Consider the following 17,727-nt stretch of genomic DNA (forward strand, 5'->3'; position numbering starts at 1 on the left):
TTATCTGCATAATTCTAGCATTAGTTTGCTCTACCAAATCATTATTAAAATTCTGTAAGTCTTTCTTAACTCTTAGAAGGTACACACTGGGGTGTCTGCAAGTAGAGAGCCATATGGTATGCACATAGTGCTCTCATCCAGTTCAGAGAACAAAGGTTTTAAGAGAGACAGAAAGACAGAGATGGATGGATGGATGGGTGGAAACAGGAGAGAAAGAGTGTGTGTGGAAATGATAAAGCAAATGGAGCACAACAGTGATAATGGGCAGAACATAAGTAAAGGGTGTAGAGAGGTTTTTTGCACCATTTGTGTCGTGGCTCAGTTGGTTAAGCGTCAACTCTTGATTTCGGATCAGATCACAGTCTCACGGTTCATGAGATCGAGCCCTGCACAGGGCTCTGTGCCAACCGTGTGGAGCCGGCTTGGGATTCTCTCTCCCTCTCTGCCCCTCCCCCGTTTGTGCTCACTTGAGCGCGCGCTCTCTCTCTCTCTCAAAATAAATTAATAGTAAACGTCAAAAAAGTATTCAAATTATGTACAAATAAAAAGTTAAAAAGAGGGAAAGTTTTCACACCTAAACTAAGCAGGGAAGGCAACTGCCCCAAATGGCTGGCATGCAACTGTCAAACTTCTCTACAGACTTTCACAACTACTGAAGGAATAAGCAGCAAAAGTGTAACAATGATGGATAAAGGGATGAGGCAGAAACTTTTACAGCCTTTTACTAAAAGAAAATGTTCAAGCTAATGTATAAGACTATTCTCATCACAGAATGAATGCTTGTATCAAGTGGTTGGGTAATTCCCTATAATCTAGCATACCCAATAAAAAGAAGTCAATCCTGTCATTAGAAAACAATCTGGTTTTTAATACACAGACAGTATAAAGAAAACATAATAGCTGTTCCTTGACAAGTAGAATAGAAAAAAGTCTAAAGCACTGTTTCTGAACCATCCTTAACAGAATAAGCAGATAGTGGTTAAGCCTGCTGTTGCAGGACTTCCTAAGAAAGGGAAAAAACCTGAAGGCAAAATCTATCTGATCCCTTTTCTGTTTTACAAAGGGTTTGCTGATGATGGTAACTCTGGCTGTGAAACAGCTGCCTAACAATACTACAGTATATCTGGAAAAAAAGAACTGATCATATTCCCAATGTAAGGGACATTAATTAGATCAAATACACATAATAGAACTGTCAAAGATAACAATGACCAAGAGGCACCTTCTCCTCTCCATCTCTCTGTGAAAAGCTGTGCTCTCTCTCCAAACCAAAGTCCTATCCAAGCAAGGCACTCTCCTCTCTGAACCGAAGGAGCCATTAGAAGGGAAAACACTGTTTTTTTTTCCTTAGTGATACTGATCTTCCATTACTAGGACCCCATCAAGGCTGAAGAGCTCAGCTAGAATCAGTTGTGGACTAAAGTGAAAAGGGTCCCCCCTTCCTAGTAGGGAGGTGGAAGAGCACTTCCACTCTGAAGTTTAAACTCATGAAATCCAGGGGTCAAGGTTTAATGTGATAAGACATCAACATAACATGGCACATCTGATCCCAAAGGAATGACTGACAAGCCAGATTCAAGTTCTAACACACTCAGAATTATTTCTCTTCAAACAGCAGGCCTCATTTCTTTTCAGTAAATCAGGACTAAAAATAACATACAGGATCCAAGCTCTTTCTCTCACTACTAATGTACTTTCTACAGGGTGTTTGAGGCAACTATTTTGAGTATAAAACTAGGATTTTTATGAGCTTTCATTGTTTACTTAAATTGGAATGACTACCCACTACTCTTAAAGGCTTTTCCTTAAAACAAGAGTCGTTAGTAAAGGTGGCTCATGAAATTAAGCCATTTTGCTTTTTGAGGTTAGTGCATAAGACCATAGATTGCTGAGTAAAGTACTATGAAATTTAGTATCAGTCACTCAACAAACACAGGCTGAGGGCCTAAGACATGTACAGGACTCTGAGCCAAACCCCTCCCTGCCTGCCTCCCAGGGCTTACAGTCTAGTTAGCAAGACATGACCTAAAGTAGCACCACTATGTGCTAAAAATAAATAGCGGAGATACCTTTTGTAAATGTTTGGACAAAGAAGAATCTGATCGTAAGTTAGGATGGTCTGAAACTAGCTCTAAAGAGGAAGATGAGCTGAAGAATGGGAGGATTCTTAGAGGGGAGAAGGGTCCTGTAGGCAGCAGCTTTTCTGTTTAAGAAATATTTTCACATCTGCACTCACTTGAGTCTTATAAGAATCCTGGAGGTTAAGAAACTAAACACATCCACAATTTACAGACAGGAAAGGGGAGGTCAGAAGACTGGACTAATCTTGATACAATAAGCAATGAAATGTCCAGCAGCCCAGTGTAGGAGAGAATAAGGAAAAGAATTCAACCGGAGCATAGGAGCCACAGCATTTAGAGAGGAAGAAAGACTAATGACCTAAAGACTAGTTAGAGAAGAGTACAGCAATAGCCTAGCTGAGAGGTAACAAAGGCACAACTTTTAAAAACACACAGAACAAACTCGATTTTAAACACTTGTTTTAAACTTTAAGTTACCAAGAAAACAACAACAAAAATCACCTCTTAATTGTCTTCCTTTCATAAATCAGTTTCAGGGAGGTAAACCTCTAACCAACAAATTCCTTAATATTATCAAAGATTTTAAATAGGCTTATAAAATAAAACGGGAATTGTGAACAATATTGCTGGAATCACAAGTTCACAAATTTCTGGATTGCCTAAATACGCAATATTGTCTTGCAACTCAAGAGCAGTATGATGCCTTTTATTTCGATTTCCCAAGATTTTTGGATTTTTTCCGTTCAGAACACTTTGATTTAGACAACTGAAGGCCGACTTATTTCCATATGTAAGCCCTGACTCTTCAAAGAGCAAGGACCCTATAAACATTCGCAGAATAAATGAGGTCACTATCAGAGGCAACACTTTGCCAGTCTGTTCCCCCCAAAAGTTATCAAAATCTCAGAATCGAGTTTGGAAGAACCACCTTTCAGCTACCGTTCACCAGCCTTCCCAGCCGGGGCCTTAATGTGAGTAAGGTCCTTACGGTCATGTTTTCCCAAAGTAATGCCACAGTGCCATTTCCCGCAGATGACAACTTCTCAGTCCCTGCCATGTCAGCCTCCCCTGAGCCAGACCCGAGGATTTGTGGGCACTGGGGAAGTCTCAAGGCGGCCGGGCGGCGTCAGGGGCAGTCAGTGGCTGCTCCCCACGCCCTACTCACCGCGACAGGGCGGCCGTGCTCGGGCCCGTCGGTGGCGTCGAGGCGCGGGGCCGAGGCCGGCGCGGCGGGCACCGGGGCGGCGGCGGACGCCGGGACGGGGGCGGCGGCCGGGGCCGGGGCGGGCGGCTGCCGGTGCTTGCCGGCGCGCTTGGCTTTGGCCTGGATGCAGCGCTGGTGCAGGGCGAAGGTGTGCTGGCGCTCGAGCTCCAGGCGCTCGGGCGACACGGCCTCGTAGCGGGCCTCGCAGGTGCTGTGGTGGCGCCGGCACAGCTCGATGCGCCGGCGGAGGCGCTCCATGACCGCGCTGTGCCGCGGCAGCGCGAACTCCGCCATGGGGCAGGTGGGCAGCACCATGGGCCGCGGGCTGCACGGGCCGGGCCCGGGGCGGGCCTCTCGGAGCCGGCTGGCACTGCGGGCTTCGTTCCCCGCCGGCGGCCCGGCCGCCTTACGGCCGCGCCATGGCCCCACGGGCTGCGGAGCGGGCTCGCGCGCGGCGGCGGGTCTTTCTCCGGCCCCGCTCGGCCCGACCCGGGCCGGCGCTCGCTGCCCACCTCAGGCTTCGGCCTGTCCCCGCCGCCCCGGCCCCATTGTTTTCCGCGCCGCCGCCGCCGCCATCTTAAAATTGTTTTCAGGGCCCTCGGAAGAGGGCGGGGCCCCGCAGGCGACCCCGGCGTCACGGCTGATGAACAGGCACTGCGGCCAATCAGAGCAGGAAGAGCGGGCCGCCCGAGGGGCGGGGGCTAGCACGCAAGAGGCGCGCTGGGCCTCCCGAACGAGTTTAAAAGGAACTCTCAAGTGAGGGGCGGTGGGAAGCCCCTGGGCGGGCCTCAGTGCTGGGCACCGAGCCAAGTATGACCGACAGGAGCCGGTCCTAAACACCACCCCTAGCCCTCAGGCCCTTCCGGGCCCGCGGAGAAAAGGGGCAGTCCGCGAGGCGTTAACTGCCTGACCCAGACGCCTGCCTGGCACTGCAGCGCTTCACCATTTTCTCCTCCTACAGCCTTGTTGAATTGTTTTGATGAACTCTAAAGTAGCCACGCTTTTTCAACGTCAGCTGTTTCTCGACGCATTGCTTACATCCGGCCTCATAATTGGTCAGAATTGTCCACGAGTGTGCTGTGCTGGAAGAGCTTTCTTCTAGCACCATTACGAATCACGGGGACTGTCAATTTCCACTTAATACAAAAGTTTGAACAAGTTTCAAAAGTCCTACTTAAAAACAAAAAAAACCCAGGGAGCCTAGACTGACAGTTAAAGGATTATGGCTTAGGTAAAATTGAGTCACTCAAATAATCCAACCAGGGACAATTACGTTCTAGTATTATAACTAGTAGGCATACAGGGTGAGAGACTGGGGGTAAAAACAGGAGCAGTGACTCAGTACTAAAACTAGGTATTAAGGGGCACCCAACTAACTCAGTGGGGCCAGCGACTCCTGATCCTGGGGCTGTGAGTTCCAGCCCCACGTTGGGTGTGAGATTACTCAAAAATAAACCTTAAAAAAAAAACAAAAACAAAACCGGAAAACTAGCTACTAAGCCTGCGTTGGCTCAAGAGATACTAAGAAGTTATTAAGGGCACCCTAACTGCTAAAAAGTTAAACAGGAGGCGCCAGGAGGCTGTTAGTGGAGAGGCACCACCAACTGGTCAAACATTTGTTACAGTAACGTTTTACTAGGGCCCACAAAAATGTTTTATTTTAAAATCAGGAGAAAAAAATTCTTATTCAAGTAGTATTTTATACAAATGCAGTTAAAAAAAAATACAAAGTGGCCCAAGACAAAAGCGTCTAGAGCTCATGAAAGCCATATCATGGCCCTGCCTTTTTTTTTTTTAACCAGTCTTCAAACATACATTTTCTAATAGGAGAGATAATAGTAACTAAGAGTACTACATTCTGTGTACTTCTCTTCCAGTTAAGTAACCCAAAAGCCTAAAGGCACATTTTAAAGCAGTTTTGGCCCAACTTTCAGAAACATCCTTCAAATACGTAAGAATATGTAAAAGAATCTGATTCTGAACAAATTCTCTAAAAAGTTCAATGAGTCCAATAAATCTTAAAGAATATTATCTACAAATTACTGCCCCCCCTTTCCTGCTATCCCTGTTACATATACAACAGAAACTACTGACCCCCAATCCAGCAGAAAAAGAAGGCAAAGTCTACACTGGTGAGATGAAATACTCAATTGTCCATATTTTCTGCAGTAAAACACTTGAATTGACAGTTACCATGAAGAAGTTCAGTCAAAAGCAGACACTTAACACAGGCCTTTAATGTAACACCACTTAGTGACGTGACAATTTGAGGAAAATGCAGAGAATATTTTGTGGGTAAGAGAAATTGAGGAATACATCTGACGGAGTGGGTATTTTACAACAATTTGACAAATAGCCAGCTTGTTAAATTATAATGTAAGTGCTTTTGAAGAGCTAAACACTGCTGGTCGTTCATTAATGTGTCAGACATTTAATTAGAAGGCTGCACCTTCAACAAAGAGTGAAAAAGAGAACAAAGAAAAGGCTTTTTTCTTTTCTTTCTTTCTTTTTGGACAAACTTTGCTAAATAATCCTGGAAAGGCAAATGAACACTAATTTATACTTGCCATTAGCTGGAAGAAACTGTTAAGTGAGACACGAGACGGAGCGTCAGAAAGTGAGGAAGGCAGATTTCTGGAAATGCAATGATCCCACACATTTGCTTCAAGGAGAAACCTACAGACATATTTTCAGGTCTTGCTAAGTAACTGTTTATTTGCACTCAATACATTTGGGAAAGTCTGCTACATAGCTACGGTCACTGTGACCACAGAACAATAGATGAAAAGGATAAAGCACTGAACAGCAAGAAAAATTCATCCCACCCTCCTAAGAATTTCAGTGAACCAGTAAAAAATTTAAGATAAACAAAATAAACAGATACAGCCTTCATCTCTTACGAATATACTTCCTCCCCGAATCTCCCCAATATAAACACTTTGGAGTGTTTATATATATTCAGTGCAAGAAACAGTATCATCGGTACATTTGAAACACCTCTGAAGAAAGAATAAAGCTAAAACAATTCTGAATACATTTCAGTGTGGTGTAATAATGATATCACACTATAGTGATGGGGGAGAGGCTCCGATAGCACCCATCTGCATTCCACATGAAAAAAACAAATCTAAGATCACTTTTTTAAAAATTCTACAAGCGACATTAAAAAAAAAAATTGCTTAAACAGGACTGCTTTATCATGTAATTTAAGACACAAATGTTACATGAACTGCAAATGAAGACTTAAAAAGGTTAGCAGCTACAAAAAATCAGGTAAATCATGCTATATGTCACTCCTCCCATAAATACTTTTAGCCTGTGTTCAATTACAGTCAATTCTGAATTGGCTCGCCTCTGGCTTAGACTTCTCAAGCCTTTACACAGAGTAAAAGAAATGGATAAAAATGAAAGACAGTATTCTATTCTGTACTTTGACCCTGGAAAGGTGCGGGTCTGCTTAGAAAAGGAAGAAGAAACATACACTTAATCACATAAAGCTTAACACTATGCGGAGCTTTATAATCATTTTCAGCAACGGACTGCAAGCTGCGCTGTGAAGAAAATGCATAGCAGAGGAGAAAGCTGGGAACTGGGGAAAACAGGGAAGGAAACAGTGTCAACACAGTGGAAGAAGTGACGAAACATCTGCATCTACTTGGGAGCTCCCATACCCTGGGAGCATTCCTTAAAAAGCCACCTGCTCCAGAAGGCTGGAGCCCAGACTCTCCCCGTTTGGGAAGCATGACCGCCCAAGTGCCACACTATGCCACCTCCTCCACCGACTGCAAAGCTGTCTGGGAACTGGGCTGTTCCAAGGGCAACAGAACACACACACTTTATGGTCTAAACCAACAAGAGGAAAAGTTTCTTCTTTCTGTATGTCTATTTTTAATACAACTGAAACAGAACCCTTCTATGAATTTGGGCTGCCATCCAATCCATCTCCTCAATTTCCTTAGGAGGAATTGAGTGATGGAAGCAAGCAAAACAAGATTATAACCACAAACTACTGCACTTTAAACATGATTATCAATTTTAAGGGACAGACACACTTGAAGGTTTCTTAATACCAAACTTAGAAAACAAATTTGGTGATAAAAACTGCAATTCATCCCCCTAGCACTTCTAAAAGTTGGTGTTACTTCTGCATGGACAGATTAATATATTAAATTAAGCCAAGATTTTTAAAGACTGGCAAAGTTCTACCACTCTATTTTAAAAAACAAAGATGTTTCAAAACAAAACAAAACAAAATACAAGTTAGTTGCTTCATGTTACGTTTCACAACCATTAATGTTAAATGCTTTCTTTCTACAGAAACAGGGTCCTTTAGGTCACAACTGCAATTATTTACTGCTTAGATGTTTAAAATTACACGGGCTAGTGTTCGACTAGAACCTGTTGATGGTGACATCTGGAGGTTTTCTGAGTTTCAACCTAAGGTGTGCCAGGGTCCTCTCCTAGGACCACACTTGCAGGGGAAGGGGAGGGAGAGGAAATCACAGATCAAGTTCTTTAAGATTGTTTCACTCTCTTCGCGGCTTTCTGTTTCTTGGTGATCTGTTCAAAATTTCATCCTCCTGTTGGGATGAAAAAATAACAAATTCACTGTAAGTAGCATACTTTATAAACAAGTAAAACTTCACCAAGTTTTCAAGATTTGTCAGGCTGAGTGAGGGTAACCCATCTGAGGAAAGAAGAGAATAAAAATCTTTAGAAGAAAGTGCACCAAGAACAAGTGTCTCAGAGGTGGTGGGGTTATGTGCGTTCTAATTTAATCTGTACTGTTTTCTACAGACAGGCACTTTCCTCAATCTAACTCCTAAACGTTTTCTTTAAAAAGGACCAGATGCCATGCTTTCCCCACATTATCCTGTTCGATCCTGAATAATCTACTGGCCTGTGGGCACATTAGCCCCACTTTGAGGCTTCTCTGAGAAAGACGGGATATAAGAGGATGGAAGACTATCCCAGCAGTCCCACACGACACTCTAGATGACAAGCCCAGGGCCTCATTCTACTCTATGGAGCGACTTCTTATATTGTGAGGAAGACTGGTGGATATAAAATACGTATGTGAGACTCGTCCCTACCTGAAAGAAGAGCATTTAGTTGAAACTCTGCATTCTACTTGAGACAGGCTACAGCCATAGAAAATATAAACAGCATTGACCTTTATCGATGGAGGGGCAGAGGTGCAGAAGCTAGAATGGAAACTGGGTAAGCTTTTCCAGCAAAGAGCAAACTGAAACAGAGATATGCTTGGAAAAGGGCCCTAAGAAAGGTGTAGACAATTCTCTTTCCCTCGTACCTCTTACCAATTCACCCAAAATCTGGACCCGGAAACCCAGTGAGTTCTCAGACCTTCCTCTCCTATCACCTGGCTAGAGCCACCATATCTTGCCTGCATTATCACAGCAGCCTCCTAACTGTTCTCACTGATTCTCCCGTCTGTAGAAAACACAGCAGCCAGAGTATTCAGATCCTGTCACTCCTGTGCCCTAAAGCCTGCAATGGCTGCCCATTTCACAAGAAGGAAAAGCCAAGCTCACATTATGGCTTGGGAGGTCCCACTTAATCTAGAGCCTTCCCCACCCCAACCCCCCCAATGGCCGCACTGGTCCTCTAGACTACTACTTCAGGCCACTGTACTGGCTGTTCTCTCTGCCAGGAATGCTCTTCCTAAGGACATCTCCACGGCAAAGTCCTGTATCTCTTTTAAGTCTGCTCCAGTGTCACTCTTCCATGAGGCCTACCATCCCTAACATTGCAACCCATCTCACCTCCAGTACTTCTAATACCCCTTCCTTTCCTACTTTTATTTTTCAGGCCCTATAGTTTCCTAACATACTATTCATTCATTTCCTTATAATGCCTCTTGCTTACTGGCTATTTCTTCCTACTGGAATTTATGCTCCCCAAAGGCAGGGTATTTTTGTTTCTGTCTTGTTCGTTGGCAATGTGCAGCACATGATGGGCACTCCAGAAATGTTTGTTGAATGGATGAATCCATGAGTAACAGGGATAAAAATTTTAGAATACAATTATTTGCTCAAAAAATACTTTTTATTCCCTCCTAACCACTAGACCCCTAGTGAAGGAAATACTTTTTAAGGGCACAGCAAGGAGAGAGGAGACAGATGTGTTACATTAATAACCTGAAGTTACCATCTTAAAAACACTGTATTGGTTTTCCCCTAAAACCTTCTGCTTATTCCAGAAAACCATTTGTAGCACAGAAAAATACTTCCGAGATTCAGATATAGTTTAAAATTAACCAATAAAATGTGTACCTGTCCTAAGAATTCCACTTTTATAAAACTAATTCTAACACATTTTTTTAATTGCCACAGCAAATGAAAATTACCCTATGAAAGTACCCCCTCTCTAGGGGCACCTGGGGCTCAGTCAGTTGAGCATCCAACTTCGGCTCAGGTCATGATCTCACGGTCCGGGAGTTCGAGCCCCACGTCGGGCTCTGTGCTGACAGCTCAGCCTGGAGCCTGCTTCAGATTCTGTGTCTCCCTCTCTCTGCCCACCACCTCACACTCTGTCTCTTTCTCTCTCAAAAAATGAACATTTAAAAAACCTTTTTAAAAATGCCCCCTCTAGGGAAATGTACTTTCACTTGAGTTGCTTGAGATATAAAGTGTACTTTTCCTTCGTATTACCTCTGCTTTAGGTTTTCTATCCTCCTCCTCTTGACTGACAGTGCCACCATCTTCTTCAGCATCACTTTTCTGCTTCTCTTCTAAGACAGAAATCAAAAGTACAACAAACTGAGCGAAACCTTATATTTGTTTTTGGTAATTAGACCATTAGCATTAGAACATGCTTCAACATTCAAAAGCAATCTTTATTGTTTGAAAACACCTTAGGGTCTTAGCTTAAAGCAGATATTCTGGGGCCTACTTCTTACCAAGTTTTTCTTCACCTTCCTCCTCCTCATCTCCCTTGTCCTTTTCCTCTTCCTTCTCTTCTTCTTCCTCCTTCACATCTGGTTGAGGGGCATCAGTTTTCTTATATTCCACAGGACTTGACTGTTTCTGAAATATTCCCCCAAAATGCAACAATTTTGCTTACGCTTTTATGTTAACATCTACAAACTAAGTTCTATATGAGGCTATATACTGGTAAAATGAGTTAAGATATATAGGGGTGCCTGGGTGGCTCAGTCAGTTAAGCATCCAACTCCTGACTTCGGCTCAGGTCATGATCTCCCAGTTCGTGAGACTGAGCCCTGCATTGGGCAGTGTGCTGACAGGGCAGAGCCTGCTTGGGATTCTCTTTCTCCTCTCTCTGCCCCCGTCCTCCAAACTAAGTATATACACTTAAAAAAAAAAAAAAAAAAAAAAGGTTTAAAAATGAGGTAAGATGTAATTCCTGCCCTGAGAGTTTTCTCTTCAGTGAGCATGTGTGCAGGTCAAGGGCAGAAGAAACAGTAAGAACAAAGGGTGAGAACAAAGAACGAAACACACCCAGTGCAAGGTGAAACATAATCCTCATTTAATAGAAGTAGAGCACTTAAACAGAATTTTCTTGCCCCCTTTTTTTTTTCTGGAGTGCACACAACAAAGACTAAACAAGAAAAACTAAAAATAAGGCTGGATTACTCCCAAATGTATTTTGGGGGGGGAGGTAGGGATGCTGAAGGAAGAATGCATAATGAAAAAAATAAAAGACTGAATTGTAAAGTATATGAAAACAGCTATCCTAGGAAGAAAAGCTGGTTTGGGCCCAGATGGCTGGTTCTATACCTAAGTTGTTGTGTTTTCTGTTTTTGTTTTCCAGAAAGCTGCTGCCAAATATTATGGAAGGGCAATATTGCAGGCTTAAGTACTTACTAGAAACTGAAGGGCTATAAATCCTCCTCCCATCTGGGCACAATAAATGGCCACTGAGAGTAGTGAGTAAGGTTCCAGGTGTGGCCCACTCATTACTGATCTCAGGCAACAGATCTTAGTTATATTTAATATGAGTTCTTTCTAAAAGTGACTAAAAAAAGAAAAACTCATACCTTTCCAGAGCAGCAGAAGAGGATAACAAGAAACACAGGCAGAGCTACTGTCAGGATGTAGACCACCCAGAGCCACGGGCGCTCCTCGGCCGCCTCAATCATCTGCCCCACCACACCTGGCTGAGAAACAGGATGAGATGGAGCTCAGGTCCTTGTTTTTGACACCAAATACATAGGTGGCACCGTTTCGCTGTTTAACGTCTGTATGGCACTACTCCCTTGTCAAAGGGTTTGAGCCAAGACAGTCATACAACATAAAAAGGAAATAAGAGAAAGTCTCCATTTTCCCCGCTTTTACCATCAAGGTGGTTTCCCTTGCACAGGTGTGAAAGCAGGTTTCTTAATCACCTGCCAGAGGCTCCCTTAACCTCACCGCCAGTGAATGAATGATTTCTTGATCTCAATTATCTCTGGCTCTCGCACTCACAGCTTGGCCATATGGCCGCTTGTGTGAAAATTCCATATATTGGTAAACCATGATTCAACATTTAAGAGTGCATTAAAATATATCCTAGGGGGCACCTGGGTGGCTCAAGTGGGTTAATTGTCTGACTCTTGATTTCGGCTGAGGTCGTGATCTCACAGTTCATGGGATCGAGCCCCGCGTCAGGCTCTGCGTGGACAGCAGAGCCTGCTTGGGACTCTCTCTCTCCACCCCTCCCAACATGTGGTCACATGCTCTTTCTCTCTCTTAAACATTAAAGAAAAAATTTTTTAATTAAATACACACATACCCTAAATGGCAAATTTTGTTAAATATGCTTTAACAAAGTAAAAAAAAAACTACCCTACACATAACACAAATAGGGAATCTGAAGCCATCATGTCAGACTGGTGAAATCATGTCCAAACACCTGGTATTTTGTTTTTAGCAGGCATACAGTCACACATTTTATGCCACTATTCCCAAATAAGGTAAAAGACAAATCCTAGAAGATAGCCTGTCACAAAAGAAACAATTTGTTACTTGCAATAACAGACATAAATGCGTAAGAAACAAGCACAAACCTCAGCAGCTCCATCGGCAGCTTTCTTCAGGCCCCATCCATCATTGGCCCAATCATCAACTACTCTTCGATCACCGCAAATAATAAAGTTGTCAAAAAAAATGTCTGAGGTCATGGACCACAGCTCCAAACCAATAGCGCTAAAAGGAGTCATTTTGAAAGGTTCCAGATCTTCAAAGAAGTCTGGATTTGGTATTTTCCGGGGCTTCCAGATTCCCTAGAGAAAAATTTTAAAAAATCACTTCAGATAATGAACAACACAAACTTATGGTGAACCTAAATAAGAATTAAGATGAATTCTGCATGATCAATGAAGGCCAAGTGCTGACTTTGTAAAACTCAACTGAGCAACAGGAAGAAAACAATAAATGCTACTGACGCCTCTAAGATGTCTGGATTCCAACTACTTTCAATTTCTAACATCATCCATGACCTTGATCCAAACCAACACCTCGCTCTGCCTGGCACATTCCAACAGACTCTTATCAATAAACAGCCTTGAACAAGTACAGACTTGTCCAGTAGTGATTTAAAATGTACATGACCTTCAACCAGCAATTTTGCTTCTTGATAACTAGCTAGAGAAATGGTTATCACATACACCAGACATGTTCAAGGATGATTACTGCAGAAAGGACGCCGAAAGCAAAAATGGCAATCCACCTAAATGGCCATCCACAGAACAGCTAAAGGCACTTTTAATTAAAGGGCAATTTTAATTTATCTTATTGCTTGACTGCACAATTAAAAATACACTTACAAACGGAAAAGTACACACATAGTGTATGCACAAAGACAGAGACCTATGCCTTACATTTTAAAGGGAACCAAGTGGAAATTAACAATGACAAATCATCTGACTAGGACAGAAACAGCAAGACAGACCAGGGTCTAAGTGGTTACATGTTTGTAGTGAAGTTGCAGCTTTATAACATCACTAGCTCTATTCTGAGCATTTTACATTTGCATCTCACAGTCTTTTCACAGCTGAAATACTAGGTGAAGCAATGACCAGACTCAGGGTCAGGGAGCCCCTTCCCACGTCAGGGCTCTATCCACCCCATTCCATGGATTGCTGGTTTGGATCCAGTGGCTGCAACACCCCCACCACACAACATAAGGGTGCCCAAATCACAAGTTTTCCATCTTTCTTTTCCTTTTTTAAACACAAGTTACAAAGCAATTAGGAAAGCTCTTCCTTCCAGTTTCTAGGTTTATTTTTTCAACACTTAACATATAAACTCTCTCTCAATTCGGCAGTTTGTTCTTAATTCAATAGTCTGAATACAGTGATCCACCTTAAGGCCTCACTACAAACAAAACTTCTATCCAAACAGATCAGTGAGGCAACTCAACCATCAAGAGGCACAAACCTGGTAGTTAGGATTGTCAATCATGGGAGGCTTCCATTTGCCTTTATAATTAGGGTTGTCAATCATAGGTCGCTGCCAGAGACCACACCCAGGGGCCGACTCACACTTAGGGTTGGCAATCTGAGGAGCCTCCCATTCTCCATCCATATCTTCATCCCTGTGGAGAGACAAATTACAAATGGATCCTGTGACGCAGGACTGATGGCCATGCCAGGGTTCCCCTGAAATCCTGCAGAAATTCTTTCACGGTGTCATACTATGATGACACTGGAGTACCATCTTGTTTCTGCATTTCCAGTAACATGACAGTCACGTTAAAAAAGACAAACATGGGGGTGCCTGAGTGGCTCAGTCGGTTAAGCGTCCGACTTTGGCTCAGGTCATGATCTCACAGTTCGTGAGTTCGAGTCCCGCATCAGGCTCTGGGCTGACAGCTCAGAGCCTGGAGCCTGCTTCAGATTCTGTGTCTCCCTTGTCTGCCCCTCCACTGCTTGCACTCTGTCGCATTGTCTCAAAAATAAATAAACATTGGGGCGCCTGGGTGGCGCAGTCGGTTAAGCGTCCGACTTCAGCCAGGTCACGATCTCGCGGTCCGTGAGTTCGAGCCCCGCGTCAGGCTCTGGGCTGATGGCTCAGGGCCTGGAGCCTGTTTCCGATTCTGTGTCTCCCTCTCTCTCTGCCCCTCCCCCGTTCATGCTCTGTCTCTCTCTGTCCCAAAAATAAATAAACGTTGAAAAAAAAATTTAAAATAAATAAATAAATAAATAAATAAATAAACATTAAAAAAAAAAAAAAAGACAAATATGAGGATGCCTGGGTGGCTCAGTCAGTTAAGTGTCCAACTTTGGCTCAGGTCATGATCTCTCAGTTCATGAGTTTGAGCCCTGTGTCGGGTTCTGTGCTAACAGCTCAGACTGGAGCTTGCTTCAGGTTCTGTGTCTCCCTCTCTCTGTCCCTCCCCTACTCACACTGTCTCTCTCTCTCTCTCTCTCTCTCAAAAACAAACAAACAAAAAAAAAGACAAACACGAAATTAAATTTGTTGAGCTGTACACTTAAGTTAGACACTTGGCTATATTTAATTATTAACTTTTACTTCAGTAAAAAAGCAAGTAATTAAAAAAATTAACTGAAGCTCTTACCAATCCTCCGGCTTCTCTGCATCTGGATCAGGTACATATTCGGGCTCATCATCTAACCAGCCTTCAGGTTTTGTAGCTTCTTCATCTGCAATCTTAGCAGGGGCATCTTCATCCCTTAAGCACAAAGGAAAAGGCTAGTTATGACAGCACTGACCAGGGAATCATAATTGATCCCACTTGTGAATCTGAAACAGGGCAATCTAAAATACTGAAGTCTTGCTTAACCTCAAAATTTTAAATAATTCCTTCTAGACAATATCTGTAACTCATTCATCTGATAATGGTCTAGTATTCAAAATACAGAGAGAGCTCTTACAACTCAGTAATAAAAAGACAACCCAATTTAAACAACGGCAAAGGATGTAAATAGACATTTCTTCAAAGATACACAATTGGCCAATAAGCACATGAAAAGATAATTTAACATCGTTAGCCATCAGAGAAATTCAAATCAAAACCATAATAAAATATCACTTCACATCCACTAGGTTGGCTGTGAGAAAAATGATGGATAAAAACAAGTGTTGGCAAGGATGTGGAGACACCAGAACTCCCATACGTCACTGGTAGGAAAGTAAATTGGTACACCCACTTTGGAAAAGTTCGGCCGTTTCTCAAAAAGTTAAACGCATAGTCATCATATGACCCAGCGATTCCACTCCAAGAGAAATGAAAACGTGGAACCACCCAAAAACCTGTATATGACTGTTCATAGCAACATTATTCATAACCATTTCCAAAAAACGGAAATAAGCTAAACATCAGTCAACTAAAGAACGAATGAATAAAGTATGTCGTTATCCACACAATGGAGTATTCATCAGACAGAACAAGGAACAAAGTACTGACACGTGCTTCAACATGGATGAACCTTGAAAACATTATGATGAAAACATTATGAAAAGAGCCAGACACAAAGGGTCGCATATTGTATATAGTATGCTATGTCCAGAATAGGTTAATCCAGAGACAGAAAGTAGATTAGTTATTGCCAAGGGGCTGGTGGAAGGAAGAAACAGGAAGTAACTGCTTAATGGGTATGGGTTTCTTTTTGGATGATACAAATGTTCTGTAATTAGACCATGGTGGCAGTGGTTGCACAATACTGTGAATATACTAAATTGCTGAATTGTACAAATTAAGAGGATGGATTTTAGTATGTGAAATATAATTCAATTACTCTGAAAATAAAAGTTCATCAAGAAGAACCTAATTTCAAAGTTTTATGCGGTTACTGTATAATAGTGCCACTTCAGCTGATAAAACAAAGACATCTTCTATCCTTGGTCACAATTACGGCTTCTTTTTTGAATAATGCTTACTTTAAATTAATGGCATGAGAACTTGTATAATATTCAGCTGGCCCTTTTAATTAAGCCAAACATTCACACTCCCACCCCTAAAATAAAACAGCTAGGTAGGCGGAGTCCAGACCTAATGTTCACGAATATACAAACTTAGCATTTACACTAGCACAGCATAAAAGTTTAGGTACACGTACTTTAAGGGAGGAAAAACATGAGCTAGAATTTAACTCCTCTTTGTTCACTTCCTGACGTTTCTGAAAGTCACTGTATCCGAGTTCAAACATGGCCACACACAAGAGTCTAACCCTGCCTGTTTTCACTCTCCATTACTCTCCCGTTTTACACTGCATGAAAAGCTCCACACTATATACTCCAGTTTGCTCACACGTGTCAAGCTCACTCCTGCTTCCCCACTACTACACACGCTGTTCTTCCTCAACTGGGAATATCATTTCTGATCATCACCACTGGGTTGACTCCTAACCCACTTTCAAGTCTCAGTTTGACCTGCCCTGCTTCAAGAAGCCACCCCTGGATCAGGTAGACCCGGTGCTCTGGTCACCTGCTGACACCTACTGCTAGATCACTTGCCACCTGCATGCCGACTTCACCTGCCTGTCTCATGGCTGAAACTGGAGCTTTGTGGGCAGCTGGTATCCCCACAGTTTTGTTCCACTGTCCAAAGCAGAGCAGACATGTCTTGAGTGAGATTTAAATGGGAAAAGGTTATTTTTCAAGTTAAAATTTAACATTTCAAGACTTTTAGATGTGAATTAATAGAAGTGCTGGAAAGGCCAGGCCAGAAGAGGTTCTGCTATAAACCATGTTACCACAGACAAACTCTTTCATCAATTTCAGCATTTTGTGGCTTATGAAATGGTGTCAGGCAATCCAGACGATCACTATGGCCCCATTGCAGCTACAGTGGTCTACGTTTCTCCTACCATTTAGACAGGATCACAGATTATTGAAATTATGAGATCTTAGCCAACATTCGGTTGTTTAGGCCACATGGAATGTATGAAATGCTGCACTCCAAGACTCACCAGTCATCCGGTTTGACAGCATCAGGATCTGGTATTTTTGGTCTTTCATCCCAGTCCTCAGGCTTCTGATCATCTGGGTCCTCAATTTCACGTGAAGGATTTACAGAAGGAGTCATGTCGTTTAGCAAATTTCCACTATTCACAACAGATTGGTCCACTAGTATTTCAAAACTATTATCTGGATTCAGGACTGAAAAAATTAAATGCAATTTTAAAAAGTTAATTAACCACTCATTCCCCAAGCTCTCTTTACACAACAGAAGATCATATTTCTAACAGAAAACAGAAGCACAGAGTAATGACCTCAGGGCATTAGAGTCAGAACATGGTCTTGAAACTTTAAGCAAATTAACCCACTCTTCCTTAACTGTAATTCATAAACACTAGTTCCTCAGGATTTTAAAATTAAAACATAATGATACATAAAATTTAAAACACCAAAAGACTTCAATTATGGACGTTAAAAACAGCAAAACACCAAAGGTATATAAACTGATGCAATGATGATCCGATACAAATGGTTACACACCAGTCAACAGGCAAATAAGTTT

General features: G+C 42.5%; 2 protein-coding genes across 4 annotated transcripts in view; both read right to left on the minus strand.

Annotated features, from left to right (window-relative positions):
- The window catches only part of MAML1 (mastermind like transcriptional coactivator 1), a 43,465-nt gene extending 39,582 nt beyond the window's left edge, over positions 1-3,883 (minus strand). Inside the window, exon 1 of the mRNA XM_043585491.1 lies at positions 3,247-3,883. Within this exon, the coding sequence (XP_043441426.1) occupies positions 3,247-3,600 (354 nt within the window). The 5' untranslated portion in view covers positions 3,601-3,883. The remainder of the gene's footprint in view (positions 1-3,246) is intronic.
- Positions 3,884-5,502: 1,619 nt separating this feature from the next.
- Positions 5,503-17,727, minus strand: part of CANX (calnexin) — a 34,644-nt gene continuing 22,419 nt past the window's right edge. For all 3 annotated transcript variants that reach the window (XM_043585495.1, XM_043585496.1, XM_043585502.1), the window contains 8 exons: positions 17,177-17,366; positions 14,824-14,937; positions 13,683-13,839; positions 12,311-12,526; positions 11,303-11,422; positions 10,205-10,331; positions 9,957-10,036; positions 5,503-7,865 (listed from right to left, as the gene is read on the minus strand). In XM_043585495.1, the coding sequence (XP_043441430.1) occupies positions 7,812-7,865; positions 9,957-10,036; positions 10,205-10,331; positions 11,303-11,422; positions 12,311-12,526; positions 13,683-13,839; positions 14,824-14,937; positions 17,177-17,366 (1,058 nt within the window). In that variant the 3' untranslated portion in view covers positions 5,503-7,811. The remainder of the gene's footprint in view (positions 7,866-9,956; positions 10,037-10,204; positions 10,332-11,302; positions 11,423-12,310; positions 12,527-13,682; positions 13,840-14,823; positions 14,938-17,176; positions 17,367-17,727) is intronic.

This window comes from Prionailurus bengalensis, chromosome A1 (genome assembly GCF_016509475.1).
Source record: "Prionailurus bengalensis isolate Pbe53 chromosome A1, Fcat_Pben_1.1_paternal_pri, whole genome shotgun sequence".
NCBI classification, from domain to species: Eukaryota; Metazoa; Chordata; class Mammalia; order Carnivora; family Felidae; genus Prionailurus; species Prionailurus bengalensis.